Here is a 15,517-nt window from a genome sequence, read left to right as displayed (position 1 = left end):
CTTAATTTTTTCCTTTGTGGTTGACGTTACTGAGACACACCTACATTTTGACAGACATGTACAGGAATTCCACCACAGTACCACCCCATCCACCTCAACCTTTTTATGTTTTAAAGGGGTATACAGTATAAATTGATTCGTAAAATAAGTGTTAATTAATGTAACACTCGCAGCAAAGGATCCATGACAGTATTTCCATGATTTTGCCTTTAAACTCCATTTAAACTCCTGTAGGTCATCTGAACAAACTGTTTGTTCACTGTCCTTATTATAGTTTTCTAGGCTTTCTAGTTTTAGATTAGCACAAGTTAACGTGTGGTAGTCTGTGAATGGTGTTCTGCTCACACTCACTGGTCTCGGAGTGTTGTTTGCCTGGTCTAACACTGTTGCTCATTTAACTTGGATGGACACACTTCTGGTTTCTTGTGCTGGAAGTCACTCTGAATAAGAGTGTCTGCTAAATGAATGTAATGTAATGTGATGTTCTGTAGCACCAGCTAACACATGGAACATTGGACATTTATACACATTATATTCTCATTTAATCTGTACTTAAAGATGAATGAAACCATCCATATGGACAACTGTATGGATAACACCTGGGCACACAGAGGCACAATTACTATTAGAGAACTTCTACAATAGCCCAACTCAGTCACAGGTTCTGTGCTTTGGCCTGTATTCAGAAACCTCTGCTTTCAAGAGAATGAAAGGACTCCTTTCTGAGGGGACGCCAATCAATGCCGCATTGATTCTACTTTGGCGATATGATCATTCTCATCACCAGCTGGGTGAGTCAGCAGGACCAAGTGCAGGTTTCTCCAGCCCAGTTTGGTTGCAGTTATCCTGGGATTGCAACCAAACTCAATGGCACTGCTGTTGGTCCAAGATCACCCATACAAGAAAATGATACGTTGAGAAAATATTTTGGAGAATATACACATTTATAGCTCAACCAACATGACTAAAATATATACATTTTGATGTTTTGATATATTGCAATATATTTCTGATTTCCGTTAATGTAGTTTAATTGTATTTGCAATATATGATTGGGATGAACAACATATTTCTGAATATATTACAAAAAAAATCATTTCTTTATGGACAGTCTGCTGCTGTCCTTTCAACATGGTCCAACTTTCTTTATTTTCTTATTTCAAACAACAAAGTATAATTATTGTGAAGAAATTCAGGACAAATCAGGGCCCACCTTTTGCAGTTAAAAATGTAGCCAATGGTGGTATTTGTCTTGTGCTAAAGACGTTTAGCGTAATGGCATTGATGCATTTTCTCATGTCTTAGCTGTGGCTTTTTTGGCTGAGTTTTTGGAACAGAGATGATCCTCCACAGAGGTGCTAGAACTCTACAGTGCAGTGCCCCCAGCTGTCCGTACCTTCTTTCTGAAAATGGTTTCAAAAAGAAAGTTGCAGTTCAGTCATCCTGGCGATTTAATATCTCCAGTATTAAAATGAACAATTAACACAAACAAATAAATATTAGAGATTTTAGGCAATACTGAAGGTGATACAAGCAGAAAACACAAAACTGGGTGGCTTTGTTATTTTTTATGATAAAAATATTTTTCAAGATTTCAGTTATTCACAAATTTCCACAAATATTTTTAGTAAAGTAGCACAAAATACAAATTTAGTTGTCAGACAGAAAACACTGAATGCAGATAATACTAGGACATTCATGAAGCATTTCATTTTCAAATGCACCATCAAATCAAAGAAGGCCAAATATCTGTTTTTTTTATATAATGACATAATGATTATAATATAGTTGTGATATAATAATGATAATCTGGCTGTGCATTGGATGGATGAATGTGAGGAAAGTATTCAAGTATTACATGTGAAATTTCAGGTTAAAAGTTCAAATGTAAAAGTTCAAATGTTGGAAGACTTACCTTACAGGTGCTGACGGGTGTGGGGTGGGGGAGTGTAGGCGTGGTCATCAGGTGCGCTGAAAAGGGCTTGTCGAGAGAAGAGAGGCATGTTGGAGAAGACAGCAGTACACAAAACACTGCTATCTGGCGTTCACAGGAATGCCGTTTTGAAAGGATAATATCAATAGGGAATCATAAGCACAGTTCAGTTTACCTTGAAGCTCCTGAACGCTCCGGACAGGTGCAGGTGCGTCGTCCTGAGCAGGGATCTCGGCCGCAGGTTGCTGGGTGACCTCACGCTGAGTGATAGCATTCCTGTGGAAAGTGAAACGGGATGAGCCAAAGAGCACCGCCCGCTTGATGAGACTCCTCCCCTGGTCTCAGCCCTTTTCCTTGTCAGAAAAGGCTGGATCTGATAAACGCATCTTTTGTGAATTTGTGTTTAGAACTGTGTTACTACAACAATAACTTGGCATTTTAGTGCTCTTTCTCCTATCTGTTGCTGTTTTGAGAATTAATATTTTGTATCTGAAGGGTAAATGAAGTTGTTCCTTTGTCACCTTTGGCACTGCGCTCCGCTGGAGAATAAGGGGTTAATGCAGTGCAGTGGTTGCTGGAAGAGAGTCATTGCCCTGTGCAGCAAACCCACCATCCCATTTGTGGGGTTATGTCAAACAGATATGTGCGAAATGTTCCTCCCTGAATACTAAACCCCTGCCACATGGGCAAACAAGGAGTTAATGATGTGCCACTTACCTCAAGGTTCCAGGATCCTCCCGCTGGTGTTGCCGTGATGAGGCAGGAAGTATTGAGGTGGGCTCACGTTGTGTTGGAGGCAGGCTGAATAGGTCTATGTTAGGGAGAACAGAAGCAAGTTCTGTGATACACAAATGGCCTGCAAACCTCTTTAGACTTCCCAAAAGACCACATCCGTCTCAATATCTTAATAAGTTCCCTCATGCCACACAACTGGCAATAGGACATTTGACAATTGGCATTCCTTTTCATCTGTGGGCAGCTACTGGTGTCTATGGAGATCCTCAACAAACTGACAAATTGTTGGAGGATTGGTGTTTAACTTTCTTTGCTGCAAGTCATTGAGTGAAAAGATTAGTAAAGTTTAGACTAGAGTACAGTAAAGTAGAGTAAAAGAGTTTAAAAGGCCCGAATGATTTCTGTAGTCCTGTTGTGTTTCACATGCAGAAAAAATAGAGCTGCAGAAGTAGATGCAAGCTGACAGGCCCTTAAAAAGCTGATATTAAGAATGGATATGGATCTGGCACCTCTCTTTCGTTCATGCGCATGCGCACGCAGCGACCGGCAGTGAGAATATCAAATCTACCTACGGGTACAAATAAAGTAACCTTGACCTTGAACTCACTGTTGAGTTCCTGAATCAGCTGTTGAGGTGCTGGCCTGTTAGGGTGATTTGGTCGCATGGGAACAGGAGGCCGATTGTCCCGCCGCTGAGATGCTGCACTCCTGTGTAAAGAGCAACAGAGGATTAGGGAGAGAGAATCACTCGGAATGTTCTGTCTGGAGGAAACCATTGGGTCCATGCATTAGCATTGGGCGGTAGTGTAGCACAGTGGTAAGGAGCAGCGCTCATAACCGAAAGGTTGCTGGTTCCATTCCCCACTGGGACACTGCTGCTGTACCCTTGGGCAAAGTACTTAACTCAGAATATCCTCAGTAAATAACCAGCTGTATAAATGGATAACATGGAAAAAAAACTAATTCCAAAATGTCTTTGGCATTTGTACAGGGGTTGCACGGAGCCTACTATAAAAGTGCCAGGTTATATATTGTTTTGGCTAACTAGGATTCACAATATGGAATTTTTCAGTCACCTATTTGCTGTCAGTGGTTTAAAGCCAGGTGGACTGTTGCCTTTGTGTGATTATTTTTTTTTTATAAAACTGATAAAAATGGAACTGAACAAACCACCCCTGTAGCTCTGGTGGCTGTGGAGTCCAGAGGACAGAGCTGGCCCATGAGGAGATCCCCAGTATCAAAGAGTTCACTTTTTGCTATTTTGGATTGGGAGGTCTCTCTTTTGCCACCTTTTGGGTTGGATTTTTTCTGCACACTCATACAAGACAGAGCACACAAGCAGGTCATGATAACTGTTTCCTTTTACAGCCCTATATCACTGTTTTGACCAGGGGTTTTGGAGCAAAGGGAGTCTAAGCTGTAATGCTGGTCCATGATCCAAAGAGCAAAGATCCTCCACTGAGCTGAGGCGGTAAAACTGCCAAAAGGACAAGCAGAAGTCTGCATCAGCAGTCATCATTGGACCCCCTTACTGAACTCCTGCCATGTGGCACCATGCTATTTACCTTGCAGTACCAGAATTCTCCTGCAGAGGGCGACCAAAGGACCGGGAGACAGTCTGGGTACGTTGCAAGGGCGAGGGACCTGGACTGAAACGATCTTTTTAGGAGAGAGAAAGAGGGTCAGCAAAAACACATGGCAGTTTTTTGTTCGCCTCCCTTTAAAAGGAGGACATAAGTGGTGAGCATTTTGCACAGGGCTGTTCATCTCACCTCGCTTTTCTGGAACATTTCGGCTGGGCACTGGTGCATTGGCGGTAGCAGTTTGGCTGTCGGTGACAGTGTGGTGAATGCCCTGGCTCTGCGTGGTAGCACTCCTGTGGAAAGTGAAAGAGAGGATGAGTAACTTTTCGTGTTCCATTAGATCTCTTCATCTGTTTCACTCCTGAGACAAAACCAGAGCAGACAATGGCTGCTTCCCAATACTTTAAAGATGTGTCCTTGCATCTCTTCCACACATCTCCTCCTCAACTCCTCAGTGACGGCCATGAAGGATACGAGGAAGAGATGGGAGGAAAAACTAGGATGTACCTAACACAATGAGGAGCTGCAGAGCTGTTTGGAAGCCCCACATCTTAAACATCTTGAGTGGTCCAGTCCTTACTGGATGTGAGCTTTCTACATGTGATATGTGGGTTTAGAAGCTCATCTAGTTTTTCAGATACTTTCAAGCTCTGTCACTGTGGTCATTTTGTTGGTTAGCTCCCCGACACTATATTTTTCACTTGAGAAAATGTTTGAAAGTCCAGCCAGTTCAAATCAATAGGATTGTCATATCATCAAAATAGAATATTGTGCATGAGCAAAGACATTATCTTGGTGAATGTACTGACCTGTAAGATGGAGAGGAGTTTATCTCAAGGTTGCTGTGGATTTCACGGAAGTCTCTGCCTTGCTCTGAGATAGTACAAACAACAGAATATAGATTGAATAACATCACTTATTCACTGTTCACTTAGACTCATACACTTTTTTTTCATCAGATAACCGCCTCAATGCTTTGGGTTATGGAAATTACAGATGTACAGTACGACAGCTTCAGGATAACAGTAACATTGTGTGTTGGAATTTTACACTTGTGTGTAAGAGGTGTAACCTGTGTGGACAGGTCCTAGGTGTCAGTGTCAGTTTATTGTCTTTACACGAGCGTGCTGATTGCTCCCTTGGTGTTTGTGAATGTTTAATTCCATTTGTCCTGTTACTCACTGTTCTTAAAAAACTCCAACATTTTCCTAATCACAAATTCTGTCAGATTGTCCAGGTGTTTGGCCACCTCTATTTCCTCTCCTGAAACCTTCCCTGGATCCTGCACTGTGTGTTGGGTCCTGCAGTAACACACAACAGTCAGTATTGCTATGGGACTGGCTTCACTACAATACAGGAGCAAAGAGAACTGCCATACCTGTTCTTAATGTCCTTGTAGTTCTGAAATAAAGCATAATGCACAGTTAGCAAAATTCAAATAACTGAATATGCATAACAGACATTATACATGATATAATTTCTGAATTTCTTCCATGCTTATGTAGGAATACTGTGTTTTGTGAATGGCTGGACATTTTTTTTCTATCTATCTATCTATCTATCTATCTATATCTATCTATCTCTCTATCTATCAATGCAAAGTTATTGAAAGCCGGATGTGGAGAATGGTGTAGTCATTGAGTTGAGATTATAAAACAAAGTTGGGGACACTGCTGGTGTACCCTTAAGCAAGGTAGTTAAGACATATCCTGCACTTCAGGAAATATGCAACTGTATAAACATAAACAGATAAGGTATGAAAAGTGAACTGTGTAAGTTAGCCTGTGTAATATTGGCTGCTATGGAAATATGAATACACAAGGAAGTCAGTGAATTGTATTATTAAATTTAAAGTGATTGAAATCTAGATTTCTGAAACTTTCTTAGAACAAACTTTGTTATATAAAGGCAAAATGTACAGCATTTACCTGCAACAATGTGATGTCCTCAGCTCCCATATCCTTTTCCATGGCCCTGATTGTGTTTGAAAGACACATTTTACTGTTTTCCAAAGCTTCAGGCGTCCTCTTCACCAACTCTGTCTTCTGTTTCTCCTCTTCTATCACTGCAGACAGCCTGGCCTCCTCTTCATCTCGCAGAAACTGGTGAAGCTTCTCAAACTCCTCCCTTATAACAATTGCTGTGCACTCTGATTGGCACTGGGGAGAGGGGACATTAGTGAGAAAATGAATATGTTTATTAGTGAGTCATTAGTACATATTCTTTCATTTCTGCAGGATCATCTCACTCACTCACTTTGATCTTGTCTGTGGTTTGGTCACAGGTCTGGATGACTTCCTCAATGGCTTCCAGCCTCATTTGCAAGGATTTGAAGGCAGTCCTGAGTTCCTCCTGGAATGAAGTAAATAAACAAACAGTCTCACAGATAATGAAATATGACATAGACAAGGCCTTGAAATACAGAGTAATATCCATACTGAGCTTTCTGAAGAATGTGATCCCCATTTCCCTTTTGAAGGTGACATATGGTATACTTATGAATGACTGTGTCAGGGTTTCGGCTGCTGCTGCTTCCCTGAATGACTTGTGGTTCCAGCACCGGATGGCCTCGCATCCTGTATGTTCCCTGTGTTTCACACCTGTGTTTAGTTATTGTTGTCACCTGTGTTGCTTGTTATTTAAGCCCTGCCCTCTTTTTGTTGCTCAGCCTTAATTTGCCGTGCTTTGTGTATGCACTCCTCTACCAAACCTGTATTGGAATTCACCCTGCTCCTTGTAACACACTGTTGAATATTAGTCTTCCCTTCTGAAGAGTTCTCCATTCTGAGAATGAATTATGTATCAACACACCCTTAAATGAAAACAAATCAATAAAGGTAGTGAAAGGAGAATAGTAGAAATTGGAATCTGCACCTTACCGAACCGAATGCCTGCTATCAATTTAAATGTGTTCTTAGTTACTTTCTTGTTGAATGTGCACCTTCCATAGTAATTGTGAAATTACTGTTAAATGATAGTGCCCTGCCCCATATTACATAAGACACAGTATGCTTCTGTTTGGTAACATTTGTCACTCTGGTAAATTTAAGACAATGGTTTCATTTGATTAAAGCTTGACTGAATGATAAAATGTAATCAATATTATGGCACAAATTAAGAAACACCTTTCTTTCATCTTTTTAGAAGCATAAATACACCACAATTGCAAGAAATCTTCAACATATGTGCAACTGCAACAGGATGTATGCTAAGCCTGTAGCCACATATAAGCTCAGTCAAACCTGATTAACCAGTTTTTGCTGTGAAAGCAAACATTGAATAAAACTAGCATACACAAAGGTCTGCAAAGACCAGCGGTAAAAAAAAAAAATATTAAGTCTCTCAGTTACTATTATTCATAATATATAAACTGTTTGGAACTGTTTTCAAACCTTGAGCTTTTTTGCTGCTTCCTGGATGGGCCGCTGTTTGTGGTTTTCATGCCTCTCTGAAGTTTGACAGACCACACAAATGAGCTCTTCATCGTCCAGACAAAATAGTTTGAGTTTCTCTCCATGCACACTGCACAGCTCTTCAGATCCTGCCCTGGTGGCTCTCTGACTCCTCTCCTTTATGAAGGTTTCACACAGGTTTTTTAAAACTAAATTGGTAGGAGGATCGTTATCTGCAGTTGTTCTCCTACAAATCGGACATTTTCGAGAGAGGTCCTGTTCCCAGCACAGCTGCAGGCAGGATCTACAGAAGCTGTGGCTGCATTTCAGCAGAACAGGGTCCTTGAAGATGTCACAGCAGATGGAACAGGTGAGATCCTCCTCCATTTTTCCCTGGCAGAGTGACAGTGCTGTACAGGCAGTCCTGTTATCCCTACCAGGAATTTAGTTTCACTTTCACTTAGAGCTTCCCCGCTTAGATTGGCTATAAAATCTGTATTTTGCGTTATCTTACAACCTCAATGGTTTTTTTTTCTCCAGATGGTATTAAGTCGACCACTTCAGTGGGCTATTATAGCTAATGTTATCAAATTCTACTATACTGTTATTCACTATGCACTTCACCTGTACTTCTAGACACAGTCTGTGCATGCCTTTTATTCCTTGCATTGTTATCGCTGAGGCACACCCAAATTACGGAGCTACAGACAGGTGTGTCCAGGTCCTTCCCCTCAGTATTACTTCAGCCACCTCTCTGCATTTCCCCCTTTTCAGTTGTATTTATGATATAAAATAATCCAATGCATTTTAAATAATGTAGCACTCAACACATTCAGGGCTAATTTCTGCTGTAAAAAATGCTATAACAAATAAAATATGATTGTTTGATTAACACAAAGTGACTTGTGTTTGACAACTTAGTGAGACAAAGAGAGTAGACAGAAGAGAAAAGGCAATGAAAACAGGGATTTATATGTTTTTAATTATTTATTAAAAATGATTAATTATCCCAGTTTAACAGTTTTAATAGTTCCCAAGGGTCAACTAACTTGGACAGTGTCGGGTTTGTCACAGGACCATGAATTTTGGTTCTTTTGGGCAGGGGTGGCAGGAGTGGCACAAAAACACTTAAAGGGTTTGTTTCCCAAAAGACAGTAGCATAACGAAGTAGAGCTTGTGGCCAAATCAGCGAGAGAGGAAAGGGAAGCCCGAGCTTTGATATGTGCAGTGTCAGAAGGATACCCTCCCCTGCACAACATCTCCTTACATACAGCTGCTCGTTAACATTTACAGAAAACATCTGTGAAACTGAGGAGGAAACTTTTAGGTAGCGGTCTCCCCAGTTCAGCAATGGAAGTCTTCTGCAGCTTTGTGCAATGAACTGGAAAGACAGTGCTGCGGTGTGTCCCCAGAGTGTCAGCTTCCCAACATAACCAACCCCTTCCCCCTCCGTGCCAGACGTTGGTTCACCTCTATGGAAGACTGCAGCTTGTACCTGTTACTCACTGGTTACTGTTATGTTTATGTAAATCTTCTTTGTGTAAAGTCACCTAGCAGGTTGACCTGATGTAATCTGATCTCCCCTTGTCTCATGGCTGCATATTTATGCTGGATGTGGCTGATGGAGTCGTGAATAATACCTGTTGGTGTCCTTAATTGTGCCAGGTGAGTTGCCCCATCCACAATGCTACAGTTCAAAACAGCCACTTGCATGATCATCTGAAGAGATTGCCAACCAAACGTCTTTTCCCTTTCAGCTCCTGACTAAATTTGCATTTTTAATGCACAAACATGAAACTATAAAGCATTGTTTCTGACTGAAAAGTTTCAGAATTGAAATAGGACACCAGCCCATTGATTACATTACTTTGCATGTTTACCTGTTCTGGTCTGCTGTCTTGATGTGGGATAATATTAAATGTAAGGCCTAGCTAACATCTATCCTGCATGTTCTTCTGGATAACAAAACCTGCAACACAAATGCAAATCAACAAGGAAAAAAATGGAAGTTAAAAACACCATCATCACTTTACCTGCCCCTTCTGAGAAGCGTGAACCATAAAGAAATGACACACAGCTCATTCCATCAATTGTCATTTTCACCGCACGAAAGCATGACACGAACTTTACTAGCAACCCTAGCCTTATAGGCAAAATCAGTTGAAAGTGCTGCAAAGATAAATTCTAGGACTCCATGGTCCATGAGTTCATGGTCAATGACAATGTTTCAGACAAGTACCAGTTGAACGAAGTCTTTCTACCAAACAAGATATTTGAGAACCTGGTGATCAGTCTTCAAGGTGAAGTTTCTGGGTTCTGAGCGCACTTCAAGCCACCCGAAGCCTTGTATTTCAACTCCCCTAAGATCAATGGCAAAGCTACTGGTCCCAGATCAGTCACCATGTTGAAAGGACAAATGTCTTTTGTCCTTTCAACATGGTGGTGCTTTCTTTACTTTCTCATTTCTAGCAACAAGTTTGTGTCATCAGGGAGAAATACAGGATGCACTGGGGCATGCCTCCAGGAGGTGAATCTAACCAGCAATGGTATTTCTTTTCCACTAACAGAGTACATGTACATGTAACAATTTGTCACCCAAGGTCTACTAATAAGGGTTCTATATGACAAAAACTAACTCAAGGAGATGATAAGAAAATGGGGTATTAAAAATAAAGTTTATTTATAAAAAATGCACAGCAGTAGGACAGTCAGAAAAAAAACATGCAACAAAGAGAAGACAATAGTAACAGAGATAACAAAATATGATTATAAGAGAAAAAAAAATAGAGGGTAGTAAAACAAAAATCATTTCTGAAGCGAAAAATAGTGGCTCCACAGCACAGTTCCAGTCTGACATTTTCCCATATAAGTAGAAACAACACTCGCCATACCCCAGACACCACCATATTTAAACCGATGTATTTAAAGCAGTGGTACTAATGATCTGCTTGGATTAATATTGGGGAGAGGGGCCCGCTCTCTAACACCACACAAACAAGTAGATATTAATTTACATCTCATACAGAATGCACTCATTCATCATACATGTAGACCAATAAATATATGAAATGTAAAGACACAAGTTCTGTAGATGCAAAATCAAGGTCCACTTCAAAAAGGTGCACCTCAATCCCCGTCGCCTAACACCTGCTTCCTTATTTTACGTGTAGTATTGTGATATATTTTGGATTGTGTGTTCTAGTGACTGATGTATGGTAGTATAACTGGCTTCCCTTGTCTAGTCAGGTTGCACAAGGTAACTTGTGGCAGGACTAGAATAGTGTTATGCGCATACTTACTGTTCTGGGAGTGTTGCTAGCCTGGTCTGACACTGTTGCTTGTTTAACTTGAATAGATACAAGTATTTTCTGGATAAGAGCATCTGCTAAATGCATGTAATGTAAAATCCATTGTACAATGGGCAATTTATTTCTAATATATGAGTGTGATAAATATGTTCTTCAGACAGAACTTTTTGTGTTGCTTTGCATGTTTAACTACCCTGTGGTCTACTATCTGGCCTGAGATAATATTAAATGTAAGGCCTAACTAACACCTATCCTGCATGTTCTTCAAGATAACAAAACCTGCAACGCAAATACAAACCAACAAGAAAAGAATAAAAAAGTATTATTAAATTATCATCCAGCCAATCATTGAAACTGCGTAACAGAAAAAAGGAATATGAGAAACAAAGAGGGACCGTTGCTGCTGACAGGTTGAAATGTTGATGACCAGGCCTGCCCTGGGTGATGTGCAGCGCCCCCTGCTGGCTGTGCCTTCTGTCTGAAAATAGCTTCAAAGAGAAAGCTGGAGTTCAGTCATCCTGCCATTATCTCCAGTATCAAAATGAAAGATTAATGCAAACAAACAAATTAAAAAGATACTGGCGATACTGAAGGCAATACAAGCAGAAAACATAAAACTGGATGGCCATTTCATTTTAAGGATGAAAAGATCATTTCAGTGATGCACAAATACACAGTTTTTAGTAAACTCATAAGAAACACAGATTTATTTTTCAGACATAAACACTGACTGCACATAATACTGGGACGCCTATGAAGCATTTAGACTTACCATCAAATCAAAGGAGGTCAGATACCTGTGTTTTTTTGTCATGATGTAATGATTATAATACGATGCAATCGTGATAATCTGCCACGCATACTCTGTTCTACTGCAGGAAAGTGTTGCAACTGCAAGGTGACATGTGGCTGCGCACTGTCATGGATGAATGTGAGGGAAGTATTCAAGTATTACATGTAAAAGTTTAGGCGTAAGAGTTGGAAGACTTACCTTGCAGTTCCATTACTGCAGGTGCTGACGTGGGGGTGGGGGTGTGCCAGCGTGGTCATCAGGTGCGCTGAAAAGGGCTTGTCAAGAGAAAAGAGGCGTGTTAGGCTACAAACGATATGGAGCGGCACATAAAACACTGCTATCTGACATTCACAGGAATGCTGTTTTGAAAGGATAATGTTACTGGCCAATCATAAGCACAGTTCAGTTTATCTCGAAGCTCCTGAACACTCCGCAGAGGTGCAGGTGCATCGTCCTGAGCAGGGATCTCGGCCGCAGGTTGCGGGGTGACCTCACGTTGAGTGACAGCATTCCTGTGGAAAGTGAAACAGGTGATTAGCCAAAGAGCACCACCCACCTGACGAGACCCCTCCCCTTGCCCCGCCCTCCCTCTTCAGAAAAGGCTACAACTGACAAGAACATATTTTTTGTGAATGTGGTTTTAGAACTGTGTTACTAGAACAAGAAGCTGGCATTTTAGTGCTCTTCTCCTGTGTCTTTTGTTGCTTTGAGGATTCATTGTTTTGTGTCTGATGGATATTCAGGACTTCAGGAAAAGTGGTAGTACCATTTCAAATTATCTTTAGAGGCTGATATGCTAGACTCATTGGGCCTCATTCATCAAAATGTTCATTGAAACAACCACATTTTGTTCTTGGGAAGAATTCATGCAAAAAAGGACATGTTGGATTTGTAAAACAACCAATTTTGTTCTTACCCTTGTTCATATGACCATCAGTCCCAACAGTTCTTAAATTAGACACTCGTGCATATTTTGTGTAATTAGCATAAATGAATGGGCTGACAATCCCACACGAAGACATTCTGACCTCCAAGTTGCAGGTGCAGGTGTTAATTCCAAACTCCCATCACACAGGTGTTCAGGACGTAAGCATGCAGCTATTTACCTGACTATTTCCCAACGACGCTGAGGTAATGGCGGAGGATGAATCTGGGTGTTTCCTCTACGCGCAGGAGCTTGAGGAATGAGCATTTAGTCGGAAGGCATAGTCAGCCACTGGGACATAGGGAAATGCAGCCATCATTTGGAAAAAACACCATTCACGGTCAAGGCAGCAGCGAAATGGAATTCAATACCCACTCACACTAGAGAATACACAAATTTCATAATTTTTGAATCAAGACTACAAGATTGGCTCAAGACCATCTAATCATGTAAACACTAACATCTGACTTTGCTTTGGCTGCTAAACATAATGTTGTTGTCTTTTTTATTCTGTGCTTGTTTGTTTGTGAATGCTGTATGTTAAGTTGGTATGTTGTGCTTCCTGCTGGTAATGTATTTGAATGTTTTAATGTACTTCCAGTCCAGGGCCTGCAGATGCATATTAGCTATATAGCTAACTCTCATGTAACCAATGTGTTGTGAATGCTCCCTGTTAAATAAACTAAGCTAAACCAAACTAAACTGCAAGCTCAGCTCACCTATTGGGACTGGATTCCTCTGGCCAGACACTCGACGGTTGGGCAGAGCAGTCCTTACAGTTACAGGTTGATGTGTGGCCATGCCAGAGTTCCTGCAAAAGGTCAAAGACACATTACATTACGTCACATTATTGGCATTTAGCAGACGGCCTTAGCCGGAGAAACCTACATAGGTTACAGTTTTTTTTATACAGCTGGATATTTTACTGAGGCAACTGTGTGGGTTGCCGAAGGGTACCCCAGTGGTGAATCAAACAAAGCAATGTTTCAGTCACGAGTCCTGCACCTTACCACCCACTGGGAGGTATCGTTCCCCACCATGACAGAATCAAGACGTGATCTTGGTAAATGTACTGACCTGTGAGACTGAGCTGAAGTTAGCCTGACACTGCCATGTACTATTTGGCGGGAGGCTCCGTATTGATCTGTGACAGTAAAAAAGACAACACGGACAGTGTCGTAGTGTTGCTCATCCATTGTTCACATAGAATCATCCTCTTTTAGTCAAACTTCACAACTGCAGATACTTCAGGCTGTGTGCCTAAGCTGCAGAGACATGCTATGGGATCTAGATGGAATACATTCAGGAATCCCAAAATTCATTTCTGTTGAAAGAACACGTATTTCCCACTGTACTGTCACTCACTGTAGTTAAAAAACTCTAGCATCTTTTCAATCACTTGGTCCTTCAGATTGTCCAGGTGTTGGGCTACATCCATTCCCACTCCGGAAACCTTCCCTGGATCCTGCACTTTGCACTGGGCCCTGCAGTAACACAGAGGAGTCAGTGATGCTGTGGGACTGGGTTCACTACAATACTGTACAGCACTAAAGAGAGCCAACATACCTTCTCTTAATGTCCTTGTAGTTCTGAAATAAAGCATAACACAGTAATTAAAATTGAAATAAATGAATTTGCATAATAGAAATTATAAATAATAGAGTGATAGTATTTCTGAATTTCTTTGGTGCTTATGTAAAAATATTATATATTGTTAACGGCTGGACATTCTTTTGCATTTCTGACAGTGAGATATGCAACTACAATCTCCGCTGTCTTATTTGATTGTCGTGTCATGAGATGCATAACGCTTGTTGACTGTTTATTTTATCTATCTATCTATCTATCTATCTATCTGTCTGTCTGTCTTTATAGCTGCGTGCAGAAAAAGCATGATACAGAGTTATTAAATGCTGGTATTGTGGTATGCTGCAGTGATTGAGCTGAGATTGTAACACCAAAGGTTGCAGGTTTGATTCCGAGGTGGAGCATTGCTGATGTACTTTTTGAGCCTTGATATATATATATATATATATATATATATATATATATATATATATATATATATATATATATATATAAACTGTAAACCATATCGAGTCCCCTGTACATAGTGCAGTTGCTAGGGAAATATGATTGTCAAACGTATTGTCAAACGATTGTCAGTGAATTACATTACTGGACCTGAAATTTAAATGATTTAATTTATGATTTCTGAAATCTTGCAAATAATTTACAGTATTTACCTGCAAGAATTTGACATCATCAGCTCCCAAGTCATTTTGTATGGCCTTGATTGCATTCCAAAGGGACACTTCACCATTTTTCAAAGCCACGATTGTCTTCTTCTCCAGCTCCATCTTCCGCTTCTCCTCCACCCTCAGTGCAGTCAGCCTGACCTGCTCTTCATCCTCTAGAAACTGGTGAAGCTCATCAAACTCTTTCCGCAGCTTTCTTTCTGCATGCTGTGATTGGCTCTGGGGTGAGGGAACATTTACATTTACATTACATTACATTGTTGTCGTTTAGCAGATGCCCTTATCCAGAGCGACTTACATAGGTTACAATTTCAATATGTTATCCATTTTATATTCACTGAGGCACTTAGGTTAGGTACCTTGTCCAAGGCAGCAGCAGTATTGCCCCAGTGGGGAATCGAAACAGCAACCTTTTGGTTACAAGTACTGCTCCTTACGACCATACTACATCCCCGCCACATTTGGCAGACTTAAGAACAGAGTGTTCTCTTTTCTTCCTGCAAGGTTGCGTCACACCGAGATTAACCACCACTCACCCTGATATTATTGGCGTTTTGCTCACAGGTCCTGTTGGTTTTCTGGATGGCTCG

The 15,517-nt window shown here is 40.8% G+C and overlaps 1 protein-coding gene across 1 annotated transcript; it reads right to left on the bottom strand.

The window, feature by feature from the left end:
* Window positions 1–1,141: 1,141 nt before the first annotated feature.
* LOC118770694 lies at window positions 1,142–6,767 on the bottom strand. The gene is made up of 11 exons (XM_036518463.1): window positions 6,690–6,767; window positions 6,508–6,603; window positions 6,180–6,410; window positions 5,630–5,652; window positions 4,441–4,544; window positions 4,234–4,327; window positions 3,276–3,376; window positions 2,651–2,744; window positions 2,109–2,209; window positions 1,916–1,981; window positions 1,142–1,403 (listed from the first exon to the last, which is right to left on the bottom strand). Exons 1-10 carry the CDS (start codon window positions 6,735–6,737, stop codon window positions 1,917–1,919), a joined length of 957 nt encoding a protein of 318 aa, XP_036374356.1. The 5' UTR covers window positions 6,738–6,767; the 3' UTR covers window positions 1,142–1,403; window position 1,916.
* Between the last annotated feature and the right edge of the window lie 8,750 nt (window positions 6,768–15,517).

The sequence above is a fragment of the Megalops cyprinoides genome, chromosome 2 (assembly GCF_013368585.1).
Source record: "Megalops cyprinoides isolate fMegCyp1 chromosome 2, fMegCyp1.pri, whole genome shotgun sequence".
In the NCBI taxonomy this organism is placed as follows: domain Eukaryota; kingdom Metazoa; phylum Chordata; class Actinopteri; order Elopiformes; family Megalopidae; genus Megalops; species Megalops cyprinoides.
The sequence above is the reverse complement of the archived record's forward strand: the minus strand, read 5'-3'. Positions and strand labels throughout refer to the sequence as shown.

Coding starts and splice junctions, on each gene's coding strand:
- LOC118770694 (XM_036518463.1), bottom strand. CDS start 6,737: ATGTCACCTTCAAAAGGGAAATGGGGATCACATTCTTCAGAAAGCTCA. Junction 3,377..4,233: donor GAGAATTCTGGTACTGCAAG/GTAAATAGCATG, acceptor CTCTTTACACAG/GAGTGCAGCATCTCAGCGGC. Junction 1,982..2,108: donor GAGCGTTCAGGAGCTTCAAG/GTAAACTGAACT, acceptor TCTCTCGACAAG/CCCTTTTCAGCGCACCTGAT.